The sequence below is a fragment of the Gobio gobio genome (genome assembly GCF_949357685.1).
Source record: "Gobio gobio genome assembly, chromosome: 12".
Classification (NCBI taxonomy): Eukaryota; Metazoa; Chordata; class Actinopteri; order Cypriniformes; family Gobionidae; genus Gobio; species Gobio gobio.
In genome coordinates, this window is record NC_137105.1 from 33235825 (window position 1) to 33246703 (window position 10879).

The 10879-nt window shown below is 36.6% G+C and overlaps 1 protein-coding gene across 1 annotated transcript; it reads left to right on the plus strand.

Annotated features, from left to right (window-relative positions):
- Positions 1-2848: 2848 nt before the first annotated feature.
- ptger2b (prostaglandin E receptor 2b (subtype EP2)) lies at positions 2849-10030 on the plus strand. The gene is made up of 2 exons (XM_079830349.1): positions 2849-3831; positions 7806-10030. Exons 1-2 carry the CDS (start codon positions 2947-2949, stop codon positions 8079-8081), a joined length of 1161 nt encoding a protein of 386 aa, XP_079686475.1. The 5' UTR covers positions 2849-2946; the 3' UTR covers positions 8082-10030.
- The last annotated feature ends 849 nt before the right edge of the window (positions 10031-10879 follow it).

The window sequence follows — 10879 nt, forward strand, 5'->3', positions numbered from 1 at the left end:
CTAAAATCTTTTCCTCCAGACATCACAGACAAAGGCTTAAATTAATAGTTGGATTAAACATACAACGGAATTTAAACTGTTTGGTTACCAACATTCTTCAAAATACACTATATTGCCAAAAGTATTGGGACACCCCTCTAAATTCATTGAATTCAGGTGTTCCGATCACTTCCATGGCCATATAAAATCGAGCACCTAGGCATGCAGACTGCTTCTACAAACATTTGTGAAAGAATGGGTTGCTTTTAGGAGCTCAGTGAATTCCAGTGTGGTACCTGTGCAATAAGTCCATTTGTGAAATTTCCTCACTACTAAATATTCCACGGTCAACTGTTAGTGGTATTATAACAAAGTGGAAGCTATTGGGAACAACAGCATCTCAGCCACAAAGTGGTAGGCCACAATCACCCCAACTGAGCCTGGTTTCTCCCAAGGTTTTTTTCTCCATTATGTCACCTGATGGAGTTTTGGTTCCTTGCCACCGTCGCCTCTGTCGCCTTTTGGCTTTCTCAGTTGGGGACACTAAATATTCAACTATATTACTGATCTGCCCGCGTTGACACTATATGATAATTGAAATGAGCTGGATGACATCACCATTTTCTCCAGAGCGGCTGTACAGACGAATCAAATTCTGTTGCATTATTTTCTTGTTTAACACCGTGAAGCTGCTTTGAAACAATCAGCATTGTAAAAAGCGCTATATAAATAAAGGTGACTTGACTTGACAGAGCGGGGTCAGCGCATGCTGAGGCACACCGTGCGCAGAAGTCGCCAAACATTCTGCAAGTCAATAGCTACAGACCTCCAAATTCGATGTGGCCTTCAGATTAGCTCAAGAACAGAGCGAGGAGAGCTTTATGGAATTGGTTTCCATGGCTGAGCAGCTGCATCCAAGCCTTACATCACCAAGTGCAATTTAAAGTGTCGGATGCAAGTGGTGTAAAGCACGCTGCCAATGGACTGTTCTCTCAGTGGAGACGTGTTCTCTGGAGGGAAGAATTATGCTTCTTTGTCTGGCAATCTGATGGAGTCTGGGTTTGGCTGTTGCCAGGAGAACCGTACTTGCCTGACTGCATTGTTCCACGTGTAAAGTTTGGTGGAGGGGGGGTTATGGTGTATGGTGTTATGGTGTGGGAGGTTTTTCAGGGGTTGGGCTTGGCCCCTTAGTTCCAGTGAAATGAACTATTAATGCTTCAGCATATCAAGATATTTTGGACAATTTCATGCTCCCAACTTTGTGGGAACAGTTTGGGGATGGCCCCTTCCTGTTCCAACATGACTGCGCACCAGTGCAAAAAGCAAGGTCCATAAAGACATGGATGAGCGAGTTTGGTGTGGAGGAACTTGACTGGCCTGCAGTCCCGATAGAACACCTTTGGGATGATGTATATGTACAAAGCATTAAAACAATTTCAGTTTCATTCAAATAAGAAAATAGTGGCAGACTGTGGCACAGTCCCAAGTTCACTACAATGTCCATTATTTACAAAAATGAAGAAAAATTTAAATGATACAGTCATTGAAAGACGGAACATTTTGTTCTGCAGTTGCATTGGTTACTGCTAATAAACTCGTAGCAGGCTACTGTATGTACATGCAATTGTTCTACTAATGATCTGGATTTTATGCAGGAGGAATCTGCATGTCTTGACTGTGGTATTTAAGGTGCAAACAACAGGTCGTTGTCAAGGCTCTTGGCTGTCTGAGTGGGTGAGATGGTTGAGTTTGTCTATTGAAATGACATGGTCTTGGCAACGGGGGGAGGATGAAAAGCTGCTTTGTTTTCAATCAATTTTGCTTCATTCATCTAGACAGAAAAGTTTTCAAGACATGCTGTGAAACCTGTTTGTTAGATGGTAGAAATAGAGATTAAACCGGGTATCACTGCACGAGAATGATAAAGAAAGCCATTGGATATGATAACTTTGCTTGTGATTCAATGTAAAAGGAGATTAAAAGTGGTCCTAGTTTTGATCCCTGTGGAACTCCAGTTGATATGAAGATGAAGTGGATCAATACTATGTGCACACTTTTTCAATTGATGACATATGGAAAGATATGTGGTATGATAGGTACCCATTTCTATTCAAAATGTTAATATATATATATATATATATATATATATATATATATATATATATATATATATATATATATATATATATATATATATAAAACTTGTTTTTATTACGTTTTATAACAAATTTAGCCGGATGGCTGTTCCAGCTATTTTCTGTGTTTGCTTTTTTTTCATTGGTTTTTTTTTTACACAAAATTGAAAAGTTGTCCCCACCTCCACATCTTTTAACCTTGCTGTTTTGTTATGAGAAAATATGTCTTTCCTAAAACTCGTAGTATTGTAAATATTCCCCCACTGGGAGGCGTCATGATGCCATGCAGATGGTAAACCAAGATTTTATACGCATTAACTATACATAACATTAAACATAGCTTGTCATTTGCAAATAAATAACATGTAATGATATTTCATTTTAAGTACTATTTATAAACTGATCTGATATCATAGGATATTATATAATACAATGTATTATAATGTATTGCTTGTAATATATGAATATTTTACATTTATCATTTATAAATACTTTAGTCATATATTTAACATATTTATTATTTAATTTTCATTCATTTAACTGAATTATATATATATATATATATATATATATATATATATATATATATATATATATATATATATATATATATATATATATATATATATATATATATATATATATATATATATATATATATATAGCTACTAAGTTAGATGTGTTGAGTCATTATAATGCTGTTGACATCAGAGCATGCTCTGCTAAAACTCCTCCTCACTCTCTCGTTACTTCTCTCTTTTGAAAGTAATGGGCTGTGCCGTGCGTAAACGTTCGGTTCCACTATAAGTATGGAGCCTTATTCTTCTCTGCTATGATACATCCTCTACCACAAATATACTTCAACCAGCACACAATTACGCCTGGGTGGATAATACAGGGAAAAGGGTTTTTTATGGCATCAGACCCGAGAAACGACAGTTTCCACTGCCAGAATAGCACATTTGTCTCTGATGGTGGATCTCCTAAAACATCTGCGATCATGTTTTCCGCCGGTGTCCTTGGGAACGTGGTCGCATTAATTCTCTTGGAAATACGGCGGAGGAAACAGCCCGCAACTTTGTTCCAAGTCCTCGTTACATCTTTGGTCATCACAGATTTGCTGGGAACTTTCTCTGTCAGTCCTCTGGTTTTAACTGCGTACGTGAGGAAGGAGTCTTTGATCGGGATGAGTAAAAACAGATTCGTTTGCGGGCACTTTGGATATGCGATGACATTTTTCAGTCTGGTCACTCTCGCTATTCTACTCTCCATGGCTGTGGAGCGCTGGCTCTCCTTAGGACATCCTTACTTTTATGAGAAGCGCTTGAGTAAACGCTGTGGATACATCACCATAGCTCTCATTTACTTGATTTGCGCTCTTTTCTGTGTCACACCTTTCATCGGTTTTGGGAAGTATATTCAACATTGTCCGGGTACGTGGTGCTTCATTGACATGAACCCATTTGAAAAGGAGCACAAAGTTTTCAATATAATTTACGCGACTTGCTTGCTCGTCATGATTGTGTGCACGGTTTTGTGCAACGTGTCCGTCATCTATCATCTTTCACTCATGTACCGAAGACGCAAGGCGCACCGGAGCTCTATCCGACGACAGCAAGGTCACAAGAGGCAACGCTCCATCGCGAAGGAGGTAGAACATCTGGTGTTGCTCGGCTTCATGACCATAGCATTCGTCATTTGCTCTCTTCCTCTTGTGGTAAGGCAGTTTCACTCAAATCACCCACAAACACTCTACACGAGTTTACTTTTCTTTTCTTGGGTTGATTACTAGAAGTAATGTCCTGTTTGCTCAAAGACACAAACAAATTGTTTAGTGTCCAAATTATTGTACTTTTATAGTATGTAGGCTACACAATATGTTTACATTTTTCAATTAGGCTATAGGCCTATATTAGGTTATCCAATAATTACTAGTCCTTTTTATAGGCCTACAAGTAGCCTATACTTTCTTCAATAATCACTCACATATGAATTAGTAGCTAACAAGTAGGCTACTTATACATTATATACTTGAACCTTTTCAGTAACTACTACATACTAGAACATTTTCTTAGTCATTATCACAGTAGTAGGCTATGTTTGGAAGCTTGTTTCCGCCACTGAATAAAAAATAAAAAGATAATTGCGATTTTTTAATTCACAATTCTGACATTTTTCCCCTCTGAATTCTAAAAAATAAAGTTGCAATTATGAGAAATAAAGTCAAAATTGTCATATATAAACTTGCAATTTTTTCTCGCAATTGCGAGTTATAAATTGAGAAATGTGAAATATAAACTCACAACTGCGAGGAAATATCAGAATTGTGAGTTTTGCGAGTTTATGTAACTTATGTAGCTTAATTGTGAGTTTATATCGCAATTCTGAGAAAAAAGTCAGATGTAAACATTGATTTGTGGAAAAAAAAGTCAGAATTGTGAGAAAAATTATCTTTTGTATTTTTTCTTGCAATTGTGAGAAAAAGGTAATTGCGACTTAAAAAAAAAAAACTAAATTGTGATATGTGAACTCACAATTGTGACTTTTTTCTTTGAATTGTGAGTTTATATCTCACAATTTAGCCTTTATCATTCAGTTACGGGTTTATATCTCACAATTCTGAGAAAAAAAGTCAGAATTGTGTTTATATATCATATGTAGCCTATATATTCGTATCTATCAGACCTTTTCCCCCCAAATTGTAAGATATAAACTCGGAATTGCAAGCAGAATTGTGAGTTCGCAACTACTAAATGATCTCACATTATCTCAGAATTTTTTCTTGCAGTTCCAAGTATTCTGAAACTCTTTTCAAATTTTTTTTCTCTCAGAATTGTGAGATATGAACTCACATTTCTGAAAATGTTGTAAAGTTATAAAGCGTAAATTGATAAAAAGTTGCAATTACCTTTTTATATTCTGTGATGTAAACAAGCTTCCATACTATGGTAAAATGTAACTATTCTGCTGTTACTGGTAACATATTGCACATTTGCCGTTGGATTCTATGGGTATGTGGTTATGATATTTCACTTCAGACTAGTTTTTGCTGGTCTATTCCAGTTGTAGTAACTATTCATCATGTACTAGACTAGTATTAATTAATTAGTTGCTTCTAGCTAATTCAAATAGTTATAGTGTCTATTCCAGTTTTCATATTGCTAATAGACACTAGTGTGTATTCTAATGGTTACTAGTATCATTTTAACCAATATTAACTAGGGATGGGCATTTTTGTCAATTTCTCATTTCGATCATCGATAGGTCTCAAAAACGAGTACTCGAAGACTCGGGGACGGGGCATGTGCAGGGGGCGGGGCATGTCCGTCATTGAGATAATAAAAATACTGTTATGAAAATGGTTGTTGACAAATACAAACGTGACATCAAAACGGGTATATGAAAACATAAACATATAAAGCAAAAAATAACTGCTAGATTATGATGCATAAATGTCTTTGAAAAAGAAACATCTTTATAAAATGACCGTCTCGAATAACCAAGTCAATAATATCGAGCATTGCCTTTGAGCTGAAACTGTGAAATAACACCACCTTGCAGAGCTTGCTAGCTGGTTAATAAACTCAACCAAACACACCCTATATCAATATTAATATGAAGATTAATAGGAACCTATTACAACTTAAATTAACACAAAAGGACGTGAATGCGCACGTGAACTTCAGCGTGCTAGATTTTACAGGCTGGTTTGAAACGGAACATTTTGAATGCGCTCTTCCCTTAAAGGGTTAGTTCACCCAAAAATGAAAATTCTGTCATTAATTACTTACCCTCATGTCGTTCGACACCCGTAAGACCTCCGTTCGTCTTCGGAACACAAATGAAGATATTTTAGTTGAAATCTGATGGCTCTGAAAGGCCCCCATTGGCACAATGCACGGTTCACTCTCAAGACCCTTAAAAGTTACTAAAGATGTCGTTACAAAGTCCATCTCACTAAAGTGGTTCTACAATAACTTTATGAATCGGCGAGAATAGTTTTTGTGCGCAAAGAACCCCTAAATAACGACTTATATAGTGATGACGATTTCAAATCTCGGCCTCATGAAGCTTCGAAGCGTTATGAATCAGTGAGTCGAATCATGATTCGGATCGCGTGTCAAACCGCCAAACTGCTGAAATTTGGCGATCCAAACTGCTCATTCGACTCACTGATTCATAACGCTTCGAAGCTTCATGAGGCCGTGTTTTGAAATCGTCATCACTATATAAGTCGTTATTTAGGGTTTTTTTGCGCACAAAAACTATTCTCGCCGATTCATAAAAATAATTTAGAACCACTGTAGTGAGATGGACTTTGTAACGACGTCTTTAGTACCTTTTAAGGGTCTTGAGAGTGAACCGTGCATTGTGCCAATGGAGTCCTTTCAGAGCCATCAGATTTCAACTAAAATATCTTAATTTGTGTTCCGAAGATGAACGGAGGTCTTACAGGTGTGTCGAACGACATGAGGGTAAGTAATTAATGACAGAATTTTCATTTTTGGGTGAACTAACCCTTTAACAACGCTGATACACGGACAAAGCACACAGAAACAACATTTTATTAAAATAGTGTTCTCATTATAATGCTTTGACAGATTGACTCTGCACATCATGCACTTAATTTTATTATTCATGATCGAAGTGTTTACAGACATCACTGCGCGTTTTCGAACTCATAACGAAAAACAACTTTAAATAAACTAGGTCTACTGTTAAAAAATATGAGAACAGTATAGCACTGCTGCATTACTAATATCAATGATTCTGAGAAATAAATAGCCTATCTGAAAAGAATATGACCGTCTCTAAACATAATGTCGAGCATTAATGCATTTGAGCTGAAACTGAAGAGAACGAACAACAGCCGGTATAACGGCAGCGCTTTTCTAGCTTATTAAGCTCAACCAAACGCTCTTTATATTAGATTAATCAGATATAGACAACATAAAAGTAATCTTACAACGTGCATCTGCAGAAAAGGACGCAAATGCCCCCATGAACTTCACGCGCTAGTCTGAGTGTTCTCGCTAGTTTCTCTGTGGATTTCCTTTAACTGCTGATACACGGGGAACTAAGCACAGAGAATTTACAGCATTCTATTTCCATCGTGTTCTCATTATAATGCTATGTAGGCTATATAACGCTAACCAATCAGACCTCCGGTACCGCGCAAAATTACGCAATAACCAATAAAAAAGAGACAAATATATTTTTTTAAAGTCGGGGCGATCATCGTTCTCATGATCGATGATCGCTGTCACGTTCGAGTACTCGATTACTCGACCACTGTTGCCCATCCCTAATACTAACTACAGTCATTCAGACCCGTCATTACTTGACAAATAACATGTAACAAAGCAATTGTATTAATATCTCAACCAGAGATGCCAATAGAATTCATGTGCACTATGTTAACAATTAAACAATTAGTTGTCTCTATTGAGTTAGTAACTAGTCAGTAGAAGTAGGAACTAGTATCTAATGAAAATGAAGTGAATTAATTGTTTTTAAGAAACAAAAAAATTAACTTTTTCCCCTTTTGAAGTTATAGAGATACTGTTCAAAATGTATTCACCAAATTATTACACTGTAACATTGTAATGGAAAGTGTATGTTGATACTATTGCAGTTTTGTTTAGCTGTTTATGCACAACATAAGTTCACATTGTGTTCTTGTTTTCATAGATTAAACTGTACATCAACCTTGTCTTCGGCCTAAAAGGCAACAAGGATCTCATATCCCTTCTTTTGGTATCGGTCAACCCCATCATAGACCCCTGGGTCTTCATCATCCTCAGTCCCCCGGTGCCTCGTCTGCTCTGGGACAAGATTTATAAGACCGCAAAGTCCAAACCCACACAGGAGAAGGACCGCAGCATTCATCCTGTCCTGTATCAGTCAAGCCCTCCTGAAGATTTTCTGAAAATTTACGAGGGAATTCCAGGAACTGCTGGCTCCTGATCTCTAAAACCTCTCTGTATTCGTGGGAAAGACTATGGAGTGACTGCTCACCCATATTGTGAAAATAACAGATGCAGAATTTTCGGGTCACTGGACACCTAAACAGATGGATCTAAGACTTGAGGGTGAAAGAGTTAGGTGGTGTTGCACCTATGATATCATGGAGAATATAAAAGATTATAATTTTGTAGCAAATTAAGTGTATTTATTGTCTTTATTTATGGAGAGAAAAACATTTTTTTGTTAGCTGAACCGTGCTTTCTGCCTCAACTGCATGGTGAATGCAGGTCTCTTTCTTTGTGTGACTTCATGCTTCATCAGTTTCGTTTTCTACATTCCATATATGCAGGACTGAATCATGTCACAGCAAGTCAGTTCATTGTGAAAAAGCCCAACCACTTAAATAAAACTGTGCAACAGTCCCATGACTGATGACAGTCATTTGGAGGAAAGTTTATGCATTTTGGATCAGTCATGTTCAGAGGTATTCATTTATTTTTCAATCTCCTGAAAATCAAATGCTAATCTGTGTTAAAGGGATAGTTCACCCTAACTGACAATTCTGTCATGATTTACCCACCCTCATGTTCCAAAACTTCAATGGAACAAAAGAAGTTATTTTGAGAAACGTCCGTTTTTGGTTCATACAATGGAAGTCTAGTAGGCTCCAATGTTGTTCAACGTTCTTTAAATATCTTCTTTTGTATTCTGCTGAAGAAAGACAGGTTTGTAACAATATGAGGTTGAGCAAATGATGACAGAATTTTCATTTTTAGATGGACTATCCCTTTAAGAACATTATAGTAATAATCTCGGTTTCATCTTAAAGTGAAAAAGTTTGATTCCACATAAGTTGTGGGATAAAGTGGATAAGCATATGGATCACTGGACATGTTCATTCTGTGTCTTGAGCAACACTTTTTTACACTCTTCAGACACTCACACTCATCAGACCTTTCATCTGATGAATTTACAACCATGACTCAAGGTCAAGTCTAGCAGACATGAGAGAGAGTTTTTATTTAAGGTTATTATGTGTCATCAGACATGACCATTCCCAAAATCACTTAACAAATTTAAGACATTATGTGACAGTGATACTGTGATAGATTCTTTCCATCAGCTCTCTCCCTCGAGTGGTTTTGGTTTTACAGCCCCAAGCGCAGAACTTGAGTTATTCAACTCAAGAAATATGACAGAAATGGCCTTTGGCAAAGCATTTCCTTGTTTACAGGAATTAGTTCCATTACAGTGACAGAATCAAACTAGAACATCTGAAATTCACATTTTATAGCCACTGTTATTCATTTTAGATTGAAAAATGTCCTGGGAAAACTAGACGTTGTTAAAACGGTTGTGCTATTTCCCACAATAAACACCAGCTTTTGTGTAAAACACATATGTTTTTAGTTGGAGGTCATTTCCTTAAGAGTCTGCATGTTGTTTTTTGTTTAATCTTTAATTGCACAGCAAATAGTGACTCTCGGGCTAATGCAAAAGTGATGGATGTCCTGTTGTTCACCTTCGTGAGCAGAAACTCTTACAGGGTCCATGTGTTCATTTAATGTGCTTCTTTAATTGGACATTTGGAGAAGGGGAAAGTGGGATCCTTATAAGGCAAGACCGCAGGGAAACATTTATCTGTCAAATAGCCGCATGTTAAAGTCCATTGTGTGGTCGCTGTGATGCAGTCTGCACAGGACCTCTCAAAGATATTATTTATTTGATAAAGTCAAAGTATTCCAGAAATCAGTGTTTGTTTATCTAGCTTTTGTGGCAATTTGTCTCGGATGGATTATGGGCACCTGATCTAAAGAGATCTGTTCTGTGTATTTTCTTTTGTTGAATTAGTGCTGGGTTATACCTCCTTCACTTCAGGATAAAGCATCCACTTTGGGACTGGTACTTGTTTAAATTACATTCTTAAACTGAGATGTATAAATATCTTTAACAAATAATGCTTTTCTGTATTTTGTGGGGTTATTCACTTGTGCAAACATTAACAAGTTACAAAAAAAGAAAAAAACGTAGTGCTGTGGCACAGCTGACACGTGTGCTGTGATACTGATGTAGGGAATGCAGGTTCGAATCTGGCTTGCATAATTTCTATCTGGAATCCATGTTCTTACTTTGCTGTCCTTTCAAATACAAATTACGCATACAAACTGCAGATACAAAAATCCAAACGCTCTCCTTTCAAGTGCCCAACTTTGGTGAAATATTGTCTTGAAAAAAAAAATAAAGACATAAAAAGGTATAAAGAAAATTGAGAAACTAACCGTCTTAAAGAATAACAACAACCAAACTATTTGTTATCTCAATGATAGAAAGTAGGCCTACTATATCACCATACAAGGGAATAAGTCCACCGTGCACCATTGCACTGACACAGGGTGTTCCAAAGGGCTCAGTTCTAGGTCCGTTACTTTTTATCATCTACATAACACCACTTGGTGATTTGATTTGCAAATATGGACTACTTACACTGTATCTTACACTGTAAACCCTAATGCTCAAAATAATTAATCGTTTTGAGTAGAGCGAAATCAAATTAAACAAATTAGTTCAAACAAACTTTCATGAGTATTTAGAACTTTCTTTTTCTATTGATTTCTCAAAACTGACACATTTTAATTAATCTGAATTGTTTCATTAATTTGGGTTTTATTAACTTTTTTCTTTTAAATTTCTTTTAACTTAAATTAAACCAAAACTGGGCTGGGATTTCTATTTCCCAGCATGCTTTGCCATGACACTGAAAAGAAAGAAAAGAGACAGTAAATGCCAAAATTGTTATA

Excerpts from the sequence above, each read along its gene's own strand:
- ptger2b (XM_079830349.1), top strand. The coding sequence starts at position 2,947 with ATGATACATCCTCTACCACAAATATACTTCAACCAGCACACAATTACG. Across the intron at positions 3,832-7,805 it reads TTTGCTCTCTTCCTCTTGTG|ATTAAACTGTACATCAACCT; the intron begins GTAAGGCAGTTT and ends TTGTTTTCATAG.